This window comes from Apus apus, chromosome 14 (genome assembly GCF_020740795.1).
Source record: "Apus apus isolate bApuApu2 chromosome 14, bApuApu2.pri.cur, whole genome shotgun sequence".
In the NCBI taxonomy this organism is placed as follows: domain Eukaryota; kingdom Metazoa; phylum Chordata; class Aves; order Apodiformes; family Apodidae; genus Apus; species Apus apus.
Genome location: NC_067295.1, coordinates 7,302,420 through 7,319,552, shown reverse-complemented (window position 1 = coordinate 7,319,552; position 17,133 = coordinate 7,302,420). Strand labels below are relative to the sequence as shown.

The 17,133-nt window shown below is 37.3% G+C and overlaps 1 protein-coding gene across 1 annotated transcript in view; it reads right to left on the bottom strand.

The window, feature by feature from the left end:
* Nucleotides 1-733: 733 nt before the first annotated feature.
* Nucleotides 734-17,133, bottom strand: part of BAIAP2L1 (BAR/IMD domain containing adaptor protein 2 like 1) — a 38,459-nt gene continuing 22,059 nt past the window's right edge. Inside the window, exons 4-14 of the mRNA XM_051632531.1 lie at nt 11,363-11,424; nt 11,202-11,273; nt 10,737-10,874; nt 9,244-9,396; nt 8,642-8,809; nt 7,742-7,892; nt 6,407-6,605; nt 6,021-6,095; nt 5,508-5,673; nt 2,039-2,079; nt 734-1,511 (exon numbers count right to left, since the gene is read on the bottom strand). Coding sequence (XP_051488491.1) covers nt 1,436-1,511; nt 2,039-2,079; nt 5,508-5,673; nt 6,021-6,095; nt 6,407-6,605; nt 7,742-7,892; nt 8,642-8,809; nt 9,244-9,396; nt 10,737-10,874; nt 11,202-11,273; nt 11,363-11,424 — 1,301 coding nt within the window. The 3' untranslated portion in view covers nt 734-1,435. The remainder of the gene's footprint in view (nt 1,512-2,038; nt 2,080-5,507; nt 5,674-6,020; nt 6,096-6,406; nt 6,606-7,741; nt 7,893-8,641; nt 8,810-9,243; nt 9,397-10,736; nt 10,875-11,201; nt 11,274-11,362; nt 11,425-17,133) is intronic.

Genomic DNA, 17,133 nt, shown 5'->3' with positions numbered 1-17,133 from the left:
ATTACTGAAAGTTTGTAGAGTCTAGGCTGACTTGCCTCAAATATGCTTTAGAAAATGGGCTCAAGTGAATAGCTGGTGTTTCAAGATGGGATAATGGATACTTACACAAGGTTCCATAGCAAATGGAGTGTCCTCAATGTTGAACTTTAAAGGCAGCCTGAGCAGAGGAGGTGGAATGAGTGGACCTCTGCAGCCGTCACATGCTCATATACTATTTTTTGATATTAAGTAACTGAAAGGCATTTCACATGACTTGAATTCACTGTTTATAGTAGTAGAAGCAGGCACAACAGAATTAAAATCCATGGGCAGCATGTACATATGTAAAGTAGAATGATTTAGAGCAAGGATTAATCACTGACAATAGTTACCATACTGGCTTCTTACAGTGGGTGGGAAATACCACCTGAACTGAGCAGTGATGAAGCACCCAGTGCTGATGCAGAGGGAAGGGTCCATTTCTAATAGTCTTTGCTAATTTCTGAGATAACTGTAGGAAAAGTCTTTCAGACAAGCTAGCTCCATTTGATTTAGAAAATCTGGGCCTCAGGTAAAATGTACAACTCTGCTTGTGACTGAAGTTCAAAGTTCTGTTTCACAACTCAGATGCTGTACTACGCCAGCATTTATGCCACTGTTAGGCTCCTTAACCAGTCTTCTCAATCTCTTTTTCTTTTGTGGAAGGCTGCAGTAATGCAATAAGTAACTTCAAAGGCAGCTCTTTATATTAGCATTTGAGAAAAACATCATGGCACTGTTTTATTATGACTTTTTATAAGGCTAAAGTTTGACAATGTGTTTTAAAGAAAAATTATAATTGAAGAATTTGTTGACAGTACAACATTAGACTTAAAATAGGTTTATATTAACACTTGAAAACTAGTATCTGAACATTAAGCAAAGCATTACAAGTTGTCTAATCTTAAAGGATATTTATTTATAACCTTGGGTATCTTTCTTAAACAAAATAATGTATAATCACTTTATACAGGCAATTGTCTATTCTGGAATAAGGCAGTTGTTAAACTGTTGTGTTTGAAAAAGAAAAATATTTCTCTTATCTACTAAGTGGCATATGCAGGCTTATATTCTAGAACTTACCATTGCAGTTTCCAATTAATGAATGCCAAAGATTCAGATTTGTGAGCTATGAGTTACACTGGTTTACTAGAGTATCCAGACTATCTGCAGTATTTTCACAATTCCTACTACAAAAAAAGCATACTGTAAAATCAAGCCAAAGTGCTCAAACATTAGCCCAAAGCAATTACCTCATTAGGAAGCATAGGTTTTAAAAAAATCAGAATCCATTCCAGTATGATTCTATTATACAATAATTACATTTAAATAAATCTTTAGAACAAGTTTAGATAGTAATTGTCATTACTGAAAATGGTGTTTATAAGGAGGAAGTATATGTGCATGGACCGTATATTCATCGAATAATTGGTGCTGATCTGTCATTTGTCACTGTTGGTCTGAGTTTCACGGTTGCAAAAGGATTTTCTCCACTGAAAAGAAATGCACAAAATTACCAGAAGGTTTGCTGCAGTACAGAACCACATTTAAGCCATCTACTTTCTTCATTGAAGTTGTTTGAAGACTAAGTTATGGTTTTAGACAAAAGATTCTGTGCAACTTTTTAACTTGAATTTTTTCGAACAAGCTTATGCGGGAAAACTTTGCAGTGATCCAAAATTTGGGAAAGTAATGCTGAGTTAGACCTGGGCATATTTTTTTAAAGAGCTCTCAGTCTTGAAAGTTTTGTGGTGTGTATGTGCGTTTGGGGTTTGTTTTGTTTTGTTTTTCCCTTCCTAGCCCTTAATGACATACTTTAAGTCCTGCTCACTGTCAAACTTCTGCAGAAACTTATTTTTCTGAGAAAGGTCTATGCATTGTATATACCACTTGATGCTACTCTTGAGAAAAGTGTAACCAATTCAGGGAAAACTTTCTTATTTCCCCTAATAATCATTACAATAATACAAGCCAATATAAAAATCAACACAAGTTAGTATAAAAGCTTTAAAAAAGATACCTTAGAAAAGGTGGTTTGATAACACCATTCATATCAGGTTTCTGCAAAAGAAAAAGATATGTAGACAGGTTTACAAAACCATGCTGCAGGTGATGGTGCTGTTAGCTATTGCTAATATTTCACTCCACTGAAGCTGTCACAGCTACATGTACAATGGGAAGAGCCTCGTGTGAGGTGCTTCATTCTTGTGAAGTTCAGCTACCCCAGGTGGTGGCAGTGTCCCTGTCACAGGGCTGCTACAGGGTGCAGGGCTTCAGGTGTGATGAAATGGGAAACGCTTGTTACCCTTTGAAGACCTGATACCCTCTATGGGAGTTTCGGCAAACAGTTAATTACTTTTTTCTTTTCTGCCTCTAACTTTTAGTAATAATCATACTTTAAAATTACATATTTCAAGCTGCAAACTAATTGCATTGCTTCCAGTAGGTGTCAAAGTTCAAAGTCAAAATTTTCTTGCACAGAGAAGAAGAAATGTGCAGTCCCTTCTTTTGTAGCAGCTGGACTTGTACTAGTTGTTCAGTCTGTGTGGGCATTTTGTTTGCAATACTCAAAATCCCAGTGCTGCACAAAGGCCCAAGCTTTTCCTTCACAGGTGCACTGTCTGTTTATTGTACCAGTAGTTCCTAGCTACTGTATTCACAATACCATGAGAGAGGTGAAGAAGCTCTTTATTTAGAACCTAATTCAGAAGGGTTCTTAAGCATGTGCTTGTGATTCCAATGAAATTGCTCATGTACATCAGTCATAAATAGAATTAGACCTTAGAATTAGGCTTAATTAGTCCTTAAAAGTAGTTAGAACAAAGGACTGCCTGAATTACATGCTACTTCTTACTGAAAACAACCCTTATCAAAGCTCCATCAACTACTAAGTCTTTTTAAGTTGATATTGCTCTGCACAGTACTGTCCTGCATGATCCAGCATGAACAATTTAACTTGCAAGAACTATTCCTCAAATTTCCCTCTTGAAATCCTGAACTTTTTTTCCTTTATATTCTGAAACAAAAATAAGATGCTTCAATGAATCATTTCCTGCTTCTGCATAAAAGACACTGTAGACATTCTGGTTTACATGTATGTAAATTCTGTACAAGTCTACAAACCAGCCTGGTGCAATGTTGAGCTTATTTTCAAAGCCTTACAGTGGTATGGGGGCTGGTGACTTGCATGGCAGTGGAAAAGACAAGGAAGCTTTGCAACTTTCCAAGAGAACGAAAGTAAATATGTCGGAGCAAAACACTTGGGTACAAATGCAGCAGCTCTCCTATATGGTTCTCTTCCTTATTTTGAATGCTAACAGGTAAGAAGAATCATGGGATCACACTAAAAAGGTGGCTGCTATGAGTTGTAGGGTACCTCCACAAGACTAGTCTTTATGCTCCAGAATTCCTAACTTAATTTTTTTTAATATTGCTTTTCCCTGTGTAAATTTAGAATCTCAAAAACTATGTATTTGTTTTCCACTTTATAAGCCCATTCTGTCCTCCAAACAATATAGTGTTACAATCAGAATCCTCTTCTAGGTCTGTTGACTAAATGATCTGCCATTCCTCTTGGTTCTTCAGCTCAACACAAATGTTAGCACACAAGCCTTGAATTCATTCCTAAAGCCCCTGAACTAATGCATCAGAACAAACAAAACAACCCTTAAGGTGACCTGCTCTTGAAGACCAACTGAGGACAGTTAGCCAGACTGAAAACAGCAGCACTGTACAGTGATACTGAGACAATTTAACAGATTCACTAATTTTAGGTCACCTTTTTCTTGTCACGGCAAAGATCACACTGTACTGCTTGCTTGGCAACTTCCACAGGCTGATACATCTTTTAACCATTGTGCACATAATTACGTTTGAAGGACGTGTTGATCCCATAGGTCTCGACAGCCAGAGGATAAATGAACCAATGGGTAGCTCTGACATTGCTTAATTGTCAAGGCTCATTGCTTCTTTGTCCAAAAGTGAAAACCACAAATGTGTCATCTTCATAATAATTTTAGAAGTTCCTAGATATTTTATTTGAAAGTGACTGAACACTAAAATTTAGATCTTATTTCTCGATATTAATTTTGTGTGCTGGGAAAGTTTTATTCCTCATAGAAAAATGTTGTCCTAGAAACATGACACCACTGCACAAATTACAAACTTCCTTCACAACAATGGTCATTACTGAGGAACAAAACCACTTACTTGAATGTGGGTTCACCTATGCTATATTAATATATAGATGCTAATACTAGACTGTTCTGACAGAAAAAACAACAACAAACACCTACAAAAAACCCCCACAGCTAATCTTTTAATATAAACATTTAGATTAAAAAGATATCCCCAAACTAGTTTAGTCTAACTGGGTTAAGATCTGAGAGGAGAGCTTCACAAGTCTCTTGTCAAGCAACTTTCATCCTTTTTGTTATGAAAGACTCTTCGCTCTACTTCGAGTTCTTTCTGCATTTTAAGGAAACACAGATTTTTCTGTAATGGGAAGCATGAGCCTTTTCTCCCCTCCCTGAGAGAGAAAAAATAATTCTTTTGTTGCAATTTCTGCATCTGCAAGAGATATTTTGGCAGCAGTTAGAAGTGTCTCTGTGTTGTATCTATGGCTGCTCTTCTGAAATAGCTGTACAGAATCCTTACAAAGCCCAGCACAACTGAAGGGGATGTTTCTGAAAGGCTTGTACAGCTGAACCTCCAGCAATTTTTCCCATTCTTTTTATTTGTGAAGTTGAAGTGACCTGTTCTTTTAAGAACTAGATACAAAATCTATGAAGTGATTACAAAAATGATTCCTTTGAAGATACACTATTTACTCAAGAAAGAAAATTAATACAATTTCCTTTCCTCCCATTTGTTAAAATTCTGTCTTCATGCTTCTGAAAAGCAGATAATAGTTTAAAATTCAGATGTTACTGGCAATTGATGTAAACTGTGTCATGCTTGTGTCTTTCCAATGGTAGTTTGTTTTTTCTAGAGTTCTAGAAAAAAACTGTAGATGTATTGGAAGTTGGTCATATTTTTATTATCATTAAGCAAATGTTTCTATTTTTACTTATTTAAACACAGTTCCTTCTCTTCACTTGTCAATATAAAAAAAGACCTGTTCACCCCTGCAAAGCCTAATACCTCTACGTTAAAAATGCTGTAGATAAATGTGACATCCTAATAGGAGCCTTAACAGCTGACTTAGCAGAAATACTAGCTTTATATAGTATTATCTATTCATAAAAATATATTTCCACTCAGCTGTGGCTTTGCTGAATATTGACATTATACAAACATGTCTCAGCAACATTCACACAAAACCACCCTAACCCATGGTACTGCTGAAGACAGCTGCATGGAAGGGCTGCTGAAGTCCAGTACAAGTAGCTCTAGAAGAACACTCTAGGGCCTCGTTTAAGAGCTCAGCTAAGTAGGTCAGGAGAAGTAAGCAGGGCAGAACTTGTGGATTCATGGTGTTGATTACTCACCAGCCCTGCATTGTCTGGTCTGTCACTTGGTGTTTTAACAGTAGTATCTCTGGAAGACTCCGTTCTTTTATCTGTTTGCAAAGACCCCAGGTAGTCAGGTGGTGGGAGGACAACTTCACCTTTTTCCACAAGATTTACAGAACTAACACTTCGGATGGGTGCAGGGCTGCAAGACAGAACCCAACAAGTAACATTTTCAGTTCCTCTAATATGTATCTTTCACTTACCTTTAGGCCCAGGAAGGTACGAAAATGCATAGGCTGGAAGTTAATAAAGGTGTACAATCCCACTGAAGTCATTGGGACCCCAGTTAAAGCTGGGGTGAACCAAGTTCTTGGGTCTTTGTGTAACCAGTAAAACATGTTGATGTAATCAAGGCATCATGCTACAGACAGTTAGAAAGCAGTTACTTTATACATTACTGATTAACAAAGAACATGAGCAGAAAAATAACATTTTTATAAATGTTAGGGAAGATGTGGGCATTTCTGCAAGTCTCACCCAAAATGTTACCTTGGCACTGGGGCAAATGCTTTTTCTTCTGGTTCTTCTAGTGGTCTAGTATATGATGATGGAAACCATCCTTTTCTGTAATGAGAAAGTTTTTCAGTTTCATATAAAATTGGAAAGATCTTTCAAAAGACAACAGTGGGCAAAGCAGTAGCCTTAATGAACTTAGATTTAACTTTTAAAGACCCAGTTTCTGATGACACCTAACTAGTGTACAAAATCTCCCTAAAATGAGTGCAGTGATGCACCTTACAGAAAGACTCCAGGTCCCTAGTCAGTGATTGCCAGCAAACATGGTGGAAAACCATTTACCAGTATCTGCTAACGAAATCTGATGAGACTTTACTTTTCTTTCCTGTTCAAATTGGGTCACATACTGATTATCTTACACTTTAGTTGAGTCGTGCTCTCCGTAAAGCCAACCATCCTTCTCCTCAGCTACCAGAAGTGTGATGATATCCCCCTGTGCAAAGCTGAGCAACGTCTTGTTACTTCCAGCAGTATGTGGGAAGATTGTCTTGACTTTTTGCCTTTTCATTATATTTAGCCCCGTGGCGACAGAAGTGGAACGCAACAAACTGGCATCATCTGAATTTTGTATCAAAAAAAGAAAAACAAAGCAGATAGAAAAGTAAAATTAGCCACAAGCTAACAAAAGTAAATGCAATTAGTAGTCTGGCAGGAAAAAATAAAGTAGATCAAGGAACATTCAGGTGCAAATTAAGTTCTGAGACTTTGTACGGCTTGGTTTGCACTTAGACACCTCTCAATTATCTGCAACGTTTCTTATCACTATGAAGTTCTAGCATGTGCATTTATATACACAGACACATGTTCCATCACAGTAAAGCTGGCAGACTTTAAAAGCTATGTAGGTTTTATCTTGCAATTTCTTTCCTCTTTTGGCATGAAAAATGCTAAACATTCACAGCTGTAAAAGACCTCTGAAAATTTTCCATTCTAAAAAAAGGTAACTGTGTATAAAGTCCAAGATTTCCTTTTCAAATGTGCCCAGCACTCAGCTGCAGCTGGACCCGTGAGTGTTGCAGATACTTGGCACTTTGCAGACACCAGTTGTTTATCAGAAGACAATGTAAAGGAGGTATCAATATTTTATGTTATTTGACCAGTACAAGATATTGTGAACGCATTTTTAAGGAAGCAATGCTGGAATTGTTATTATCAGATTGAAGAGTTTCTGCATTTCTTATGTTGTGATCTAGAGTTAGTTATTTCCCTTCCTTCTCTATAGCAGAGAAAGTAAAAAATTATCTATATTAGAACTTAGAAAACAAATCTGAATAGGATTTTGCAATTCAGGAAAGAAATGCAAGACTGTGCTCATTTTGTCTCATGTGCATTCTTCCCCAAGTGCTACATGCCTTTAAAGCCAGTCAGTAATAGTAGTTTATTTGTGTGCACTGAAACAAATAACTCAGATGTATCTTTTTCAAAATTACAGAGTCCATTCTTCTGATAAGATGGCAAATCACAAGAGCAGTTAAGCTGGGTTAATCAGAAAGTGATTAAAATAGACTGTACCTATATCTTGGCATGAATTTTACTGCAAACAATCCTTCCTTAGAAATGCCTTATAAAAATCTTTTTCTACTCCTCTGTATGTCCTGGAATTTACATCATCATAGTATTCAAGAAGTCCTAAGATCATTTTTAACACTACAGTATGTAATTTACACTTAAATAGCTTGCAAAGTGACACTTACCTGCTGAATGGTTTAGTTTTTCAGAAGAGCTCTTCAGAACCGTGGTGGGATTGTTAAACATATCAACAAGAGGGCTGGTGTATGCCCTGCCCTCAGGAGCAGGAGGCACCTTGGATGCACTTTCATGATGGTGATAAAAATCATTTCCGATCTAGAATCACAAAAGCAACAGTATCACAATACTGAGGAGACAGTGACAACCTATTTTTAACATGAAATTCTAGAAAGCAATGCTTAAACATTCCCAAATAATATGTATTTAGACCCATCAGTAAGTCCTCATGCTCATATGAAATTGCTGATAAAGTAGTTTGTAAGAGGCTTCTTCTATCTCTTGCTATACATTTGTGAGTGGGGAATACTCTCATAGCCCTTTTTTCCTCAAATTGCAGTTACACCTAGGTAATATCCAGAGGTTTTTTTGAAGTTTACAAATCTAATTTAGAAATTCAACAACTAAAGGTGACACACATACACACGAATAGGTAGAATTTAGAATTTAACCTGTATTCTAGTATGCTAATAAGAATCATGGAGGGAAGTAGGAGAGAAAACAGAAAATGACATTTTGTTTAAGTTTATGTTGAAGTACTGAGTATGTAAACTTACAGATAAGAAGGTAGGAGATGGAATGGTTAAAACACAGTCATGAGGCTGGGCTCTGCCGAAAAATTCCTAGGCACCCAAAACCCAAGCCTTGTCTGGATATGAGCTTCTGCCTACTACACTATTTTTCCAGTAGCAGAGGTTCGGCTTAATGATTTTGCTTTCATACCCAACCCCAGTATTTTCCAAGAGGTGTATTATAGGTTGGATCCCAAATGCTTAGGTACAAAAGGAGCTAGTGAACCCTCCCTGCTCACCTTTACAAGAGAGAAACTTAACCATCAATGAACGTACCAGGGTATTTCTCTCTATCATGGGTGAAGGCTGGGGGGTTCCTGACACTGGAGTGGAACCAGGTGTCCTTATTTCATCTATCATCATTCTGACTTTTTCAGGCACTTTGGTGGCATCACTGCATATTTCCTGCCACCCAGGCAGCTTGGATTTTAGGAATTCCGCACACTGCAACCAAGTGTAAAAGGTACTTGTCAAAGAGAATGCTTTTTCATAAAATTGCTCAGAAATACTTGTTAATTTTAATTATACCAAAATAAGAACACAAGCGAAAGAGAAGCATTTTCAGGGATTTTAATAAGAGATAACTCTTTGAAACAAATAATGAGACAGTCCCTTTTCAGGGCCAGATACTGGCCATACATTTTTTTTCTTAATACATGATTAAAAAAAAAAATCACAGTAACTCTTTATTGTTGCTACAAGACATTTAAGAGAATATTGCCTTGTAAACATCTTCTGTGAACTGATCACAAGCCTTGTTTTGCACTATGGCCTTTTTTAGCTATTTATGGCAGCCTTATGTTCATAGAGCAAGAGATACTTAAGATCTCCTATATAATTAGACGTGAGGGATTTCTGTTTACACTCATGCCACTGACCTGCATGTGATAGAAGTGCATGTGCTGGGTAAAGCTGCAGTGCTTGTCAACCAGAAAACAGAACCTTCTTTTTTCTTCAAGGAGAGCTTCTCTGCAGCCTTCTGCAATAAACCTCTGAATATCAGACTGTCGAGAGCTCACAGTTTCCAAATACTAAGGAAAACAAGAAAAAATAATCACCTGCATTCTCTGAATTTTAGTTGGTACTATATCCAATCACTGAAGCAAACTCCAAAAGCTTTGGAAACAGTTTTTGGAAAGGTGGGTGGGGTAGGGTGGCTCTGCTTTCAAGTCTCCCTTTTCATGCACTCACCTACTAACCCTAATCTCATCAGGTAAATGTGCACTCTCATTAAAGGCAATCAACAATCTGTCTGGGAGTGGTGGGGGGAGAATGAGGAAAAAGACAAAACAGTCCTTTAGCCTCTCACTAAAATGCTGCAGTAAATAAGAATATGACAGCAAAGCAACAACTCTGCTGAGCACTAAAAAATTAGACTCATTACCTTCATCTGCTCTGTAGCAGTTACATTCACTCTCACAAAGCTATGATGAATCTCTGCTTCATTGTAGAGAGGGGAAAATGAGTTACTAAAAAGACTAAGGTTTATTTGTCTGAGGTTATGAGGAATGATGGCTAAACTGTGAATAAATGCTAATCCTTGAATTCTCACTCCAATACCTGTTATGAATGCATGTTAAATAGATAGGTAGTAAGAAATAGGAGCTAGTACAATTTATGCTTACTGTACTTTGTTATGAACAAAGCTTTATTTCAAAAGGAAATTCAAACAGGAAAAACTGGAGGAAAAAAATATATGTGCTACCATGAAATAAAAGTATTGTGCCAAATAAAAACGGCAAGTATTTTCTGAGATACAAGCAGAATATGTAGTTAAGTTTGTCTTCATTGCCTTGTCATTTCTTACTTGGCCTCAAGATGGCAATGCTGTTTTAAGATCAGTAAGAAAGGTTATAAAAAGTGATAAGAGATGTTGGCATTTGGCTATTTTGGGAAAATAATTCATAGCAAATTACTACTGAATTTGCATAGCATGGCTGGCTTCCTGTGTAAAGCTCTGCATAAAAGTGTAGTTACAGAGGTACTTAAAAAAAAAAAAATTAAAAAGAATTAACCAAGTAATGGTCAAGGGATGAAGCTAGAAACAGAAGCAGCAGGCTCTGAATATGTACAGGAGAGCATTACAAAGCTTAATTTCAACTGGAATACATACTCTAGGAGTGCCTTTAATATAAAACAACTTTGAGGAACAAAAAAATGCATGTTCTTTGAAACTGTAGAGTTTAACTGTTGCCAAAAAACGCACAGTGGAACTACACGTATTAGCTAATAACATTGTATGTACAAAATAGGTGGTAAACTTCAGAAGTCAAGTTTTAAAACAGACTCAGATGTGACCTGTAATAGCTTAACATTTCATTGACCAGTTCTCATACAAAGAAATGAATAACTTAACAGGCATTACACTCACCTCCATTTCTTTATGCTCATATTTCATTACATTTCGTGCTCCTTGGCTTTTCCTTCTGATTTTTTTCAGCTCAGCCTGTGACTTCTCTAAGGAATCTAATTTGCTTCTGTGTTCGGTTTGGTACCTCTTTAAAGTTGCCTGCAATGAAAGCATTTAAAACCTCTCCTAATGCAGTCAGCAGTGTCACTGGGTAAGTGACTAAAAAGCACTACCATAATTGATGAAATGTCACTGGTACACATCAGATGACTTGCACAATTGCTTCTCTCAACTTTAGTTTAAAAATGCTACTAAGTCATGGGTTCATTTCCTTTTTAACTCAAATAAGCATGAACATTTTTGCCATGTTTATATATCTAAAGTTCATTTTAACATATCAATTAATTGTTAAGGAACAATTTCTGAAAAATTCTTTGACTAGCAAGAGATCAATAAAATGTGACTTTTAGAATTGAATGTACTTACATTCATATACTTTACATCCAGATCTGTTTTCTTCTCCAGTTCAGATATAATTTCTTTATGAAATTTTTTGAACTTTAAAAACAAACAAGTGAAGAGATATTAAAAACTGTCAAAAGTAATAATTGCAAAAGGAAATATTCTTTTAAAATTGTGTAACTTACACTCTCCTCTAGACTGTCATTAAGTTTCTTGTGTGTTCTTGAAATTTCAATGAGAACTTGGCCTGTGGATAAACATACAAACATATTTGTTTCTTTCATAGAGTTCTGAAGTTAGTTAACAAAGTGCAGTAATAAAATATATTTAACCAATATATTTATTAAATAGAAGGTCTTTAAGAGGAATGGGAAATGTCTTGCTCCTGCTCATCACAGCAGTTTAAATAACTAACTAGATCCAGCCACAGACAAGCCAAGAAACTCAGAAGTTATAATAATTAATCATACATTATTATGCAAAAGGGACATGGAGTGCCAGACAAAATAAATACTTCCTTCTCTCAGAATAGCTCGTATTGATTTAGTAACAGCCTCTTCTCTTGCCAAGTCAGAGAATAACACACAAGAACTAGAGATAGTTGTTACTATCCAAATAGCTGCTATCCATTTTTAGTCTGAAAGTTAAACCTTAATGTTTATTAACTAACCACACCTTCAGAATTAAGAAAGTAACCTTTCACAATCATTCACAGCACACCTGCTACAACAGATCTCATGTATCTGCTGGTTTATTTCCCGTGCTGTTTTACCAGGGATTACAGCCTGGCTGTACAGAATTAACTAACAGCCAAGGAGGAGCAGATTTCTCAGCATCCTCCTAACAGTTCCTAAATACTCCTATTACACTCTGCTGTTTTCCAGCACAAAGTTACACAGCTTCCTTTTCACCACCAGCAGTTAAAAGCTGAACTGCTTCATTTTGCTTGAGGAGGATTATGAAGGAAAAACACCTCAATGCTTTTGGGTGTGGATGTGGGTGCAAACCAATGTAAACTGTGCCTGCTGTGGCCCTGCCCTGCCTGCAGCCAGCCACACCACCCTGCTCTGGGTACAGCTGGCCACATCATCCCTGCTCCCTTCTTTGTGCTGGCACTGACACACTGAGTGTGTGCCAGTCTTGTCTAGGAGATTGCAACATACTGTTGAGAAAAGCAGTTGGAAGTGTCCTGAACTGCCCAGTTTGACTTCACCCAAATTAGACCTTGTAGACCATTGCCAGATCCCAACCAGGAGCCGTTACAAAAAAACCTGGAAGTGTTGGGTCCATGATAAGATTCCTGAAGTGTGGGCATCTGAAAATCTCAACTAGAGAGGTGTTTTACTGTCATTCCATTTTCATGGCAAGAACAGCAGGGTCAGTTCCATGGCTGGCTCACTGGCATGCCTCCTCCAGGAACTGATCTATTCTAGTCAACCTTGCAGTTATCCCAGTGTGGAGCATTTGCTGTACAGGTGCTCACAGTATTAAACCTGTGGTAGTGCTGTCCTAATGTACAGGCAGGCCTTACAAAGCTACACACAATTCTGGAATTCTGATTACATATCCCTGGTGAAGTCACTGCAGGGGGCTGCTCTGCATGTCCCCTATTTGTTATCTTATGTGATTCTCTGTTTCCTTTCATCAAAGAGAAAAAAGAGAAAAAGCTGCATTAACTGTTCAACATGCTGCTTTGCAAATCTTGTTTTCTACCATCTATGTTCCTGAGTTAGTCAGCAAAGCCTTATCATCCTGTAATGCTGCACATCCTTCAGGTGCACAATAACAGCTCCCAAGAGGTGTAGGTAATTTAAGAAGAAAAAAAAAAAAAAAAAAAAAAAGCAAGCAAAAAGCTAAATAAAAGGAATGGCATAACTTTTAATGAGAACCTTCTCATCTTCTCTTTTCTCAAAATCTCCTCAGCCATCAAAACCTGTCTCCCCAATGTGCATGCTGGTGCTTTGGTAGCCTTCCCACACAATGGAGATGCATTCCCCTAGTGCCTGGGTATTCATCACCAACCTTCTCCCTCCTTGCATGTCATTCTCAAGTTATGACATCTCAACATTTTAATTTATTTGAAAAGAGAACCTCGTCTCCTGTCCTGTGAAGCAATATTACACAGCAGATGTTTAACGAAATCATGTAAAATGTGGACCTGCATTATTGTTTCTGGGGAAACAGGCAGCTGAGGAAGATAAACATGCATCTCTCCTGACTCTTCAGGAATCCCTCTTCATGCCCCAGTCCCCACCTCTGTCTCTCTTTGCACTGCAGGCAACTTGGAATCAGAATACAATGAGAACAGTCAACCCCTTGATTAGCAAGAAAAAGCAATTCTCACTCCGGATGATAGAAAAGACAGAAGGGTGCTAGTTGTTTGTTGTGTTGGTTTTGGTTTTTTTTGTTTTTTTTTTTAAATAGTTTATGTGAGTCCTGTACAGCCTACAGAGCACCGTGCTTTTTTTGTTTGTATTTAAAGTTGCTGGCGGCTACAAAAAGATAAATACTCTGAGAAGCCGAGGTGCTATAGTAATTAGTTGCTCATATGTAACAGAAAAGTAAATACAATGTAGTTACATAAACACTTGAAGTAACAGACACGAGAAAGCCACTTTGTTATTTTAAGGCTGTTTAAGTGAATGCACTTCAGTCCATAGTGTTTTGTTTCACCAAACTCAACTGAAAAGATACATTTGAGACTGTAATGGCCTTTTAAAATCAGAAGAATGTAAACACTTATCTGCAACTTAAAAAGAAAAATAAGTGTTGCAAGAAATCAAGAAAACATAATCAAGAAATACAGATAAAACTACAAAGTTTGGTTTAAATACACAGACTAGAAAGCTATTTGGGAAGTTATAGACATTCCGGGTGAGCGTTGAAATGGCTCTCGAAATAATTGCCCTTACAGAATTTTGTTCCTTTTAAAATGAAGTTATTCTCCCTCTTGGTGAAAAGCATGTTGTGAGGATGGGCTGCCAGAGCAGTGCACTGAGCTAATCCTTGGCAGCACCGAGGCAGCGACCCGAGGGCTCCAAGTACTGACAGACACCCAACAACGCCGGGCATTGACTCAGCGCTCGCAGGGCTCTCACCCTCCCTTCCTCTGGCCGGCCCTGCCACCACAGTGTAAACGCTCCACAAAACAACCCATTCACCTGGTGCGTCAAGAATGGAAAACCTGACGCTGGGAGGGTGTTATTTCAGTCTCACACAGCACTTGAACTAACTGCAGCCTTCAAGTCTTTAGGCTTTGAATGCTCGGTGAGAAACAGGTTTGTTTTATCTTTGTTACACAGAATACTGCCCAAACAGGGCCTGGAATGGAGAGAACTTTCAGAACTACATTTCCTTCCAAATGCTTTGTGCTGGGTTATTTTTAAAGTTTGTTCTAGAGTGTTCTAGAATACTTCTAAATAGCACTTTTAGGTATCAGGGACTTATCTCCAATTGCATTTTCTTTCTCTCTCAACCAAAGCCTCCCTGGATGCTGCGTATCTGGCAAAACCCATTTTAGGCTGGAACCTCCCAGTGCCACTGGGAACCCACAGGCACTGTATGTACTGGCCCACCCATCTAATTTCCTCTTTCATGTTTTGAATCAACATTTGAAGACGTAGTAAGCACACTCTGACCTAATTAAGATTTAAATTATAGTTTAAATTATAGGTCAGATTCTGCACTTTGAATAAATAGAGAACATTTTAAAAAGTGAACACATACCATGCTCTTTTATTGCCAGTTTAAGATAATGAGTTTGCCACATCTTGATGTCCCTCACAAATCAGATTTATACAAGGAGACAAGCTTTTGTAGAAGACAGGAAGGGCAAAACAACCCCTAGCCTACATGTAACAGTGTCCAAGTGGAATGGAAATTGCACAACTTCAGTATTGTATTTTGAATTAAATTACAATGGGGAATGATAGAAGAGCTCTAACAAAGACAATGGGTTACTCTGGATTAATCACAGCATAACCTAAGGCCATGCTGTAGTGTGCAGTAATTATTCATCTTTAAAAAGGTACAGAAAAGTAAAAAATATTCTGCTATGCATTAAAGCTGCTCATGATCAGGTTTTATATATGAGAGCTCATAATACACAATAACCAAATACTAACCTTGTCATAGAATCATAGAATCATAGAATCACTGGGGTTGGAAGGGACCTCGAAAGATCATCTAGTCCAACCCCCCCTGCTAGAGCAGTCATCAGTTACCGGCAAACCCCAAAACTACCAAATGTAACGACATGAGGAGAGTGCATGATAACAGACCACTTGTCCAATTTGTGGCAGACATACCGTAAACTTAAACTAGTTTTAGGCATCATATTTTGCAGTGAATTAATAAACCAAAACCACCAGTCTTGATGAGAAACATACCTATTAAAATCCTTGCCTTTTAAAGATACTTTTTTTTTGCTTTCCATTCCCCCACACCCTGAAGTGTGACTAAAAGAGTAGAGGTACATTAAATATTCACACATTTATTTTAGAATACAAAAAATATAGTTTTAAATGTTCATGACTACTTGTTCTGTTATTTTGCTATTACCTTATAAGCGCATTACAGGGAAGAGAAGAAACTCTTTCAGGTAGGGGTTTTGGGGGAACATCTCAAATATCGTAAATAGTATTTCTTATGTATGGTTCTTGAAACCATGCTGTGTGGTACAGCTATGTTCTGAAACATGAGCATGAACAGTAATGCCAGGTTCCATGGTAGATTTATTTTAGTTTCAAATAGGTTCAACGCACAGGTAGAATGACCTTTTTAGCTGAAACTTCAGGCATTTGTGGAATATTTTTAGGCTTAACAAAAGCTGTTGGTTAACAGTTATTTCTCCATACACAGCATCCCATGAGCAAGAGGACATCCTTTAAAAACTGTCTTCCCAGTGAATGAAAAAAAAGAAAAGCAATTTCTAACAAATAATCATTGTGAGTTACACCCCAGTCTCACTGGTCATGCTGAGTGACTGTACTGGTTAGTTATCTTTTTAGCTTATGTTGACTGCTCCTATGAGTAGAAGTCTAGAAGAATTAGTTCAAGTTCCAAACACTGAACTCAATCAATAGAATTCTGTCACAGAAACCAATATTAATATCTACAAAATCACTTAACATTTTTAAACACTATATAGCTACATTGGAATCAGGAAAAGTATTAATTGCATCACCTTACTTGAAATGTACTTCAGTTTTGGTTTACTTAGAGGAGGTCACTCTTGAAAAATTTCAAGTCTATTAACAGAGAGACTTTCTTAGATGTCTGAGAATGGACAAAGTGCTTAATTATATTTATCTCCTGTTGTCCTATTTTGTATTCAGTGCAGGTCTAGTAACTTCATGTCTTAGAGTAGTAAAACTACATAATTATTCACATTAAACAAGAGAATGAAAAGCTGAGTCAAAGCAACACACAGAGACAATGTACTCCAAGTATATCATTAGGCATAATTTCTGTCAGGATGCTCTCTTTTTTCCAAGTTACCCTTTGCCCAAAAGAAAGGCATTCATGACAAGGGAAAGTTAGAAACAAAGTCCTTTGAAGCCAGTAGCCCCTAAAAGGTAGCAAAAGAGGAAAGTTTCAAGGGAATACAGTACAACAAATAAATATGATTGAACCAAACACCTGTTAAGGCTCAAATTTGTTACATTTATCATTCCTTCATAGGAAGGATTTACTGCAGAAGGATTTAATTGTGCAAAAGATGCTTTAAAAAAGGCTTAATGTGAAATAACAAAATAAAGAAGGATAAAATAATGTAAAACTTCCCAAGCTCTAACTATACTTAAGTACAGTTAACTGTTGCTTCTAATACAATTTGTCCAGAATGCTTTAAAACATCCCCCCAATCTGTAGAATTAATACTAATATGCACATAAATCAACAGGACTAGGTCAAGTCTGCCTTTCCTTGCTGCATGAATGAACATGAAATAGGAAGC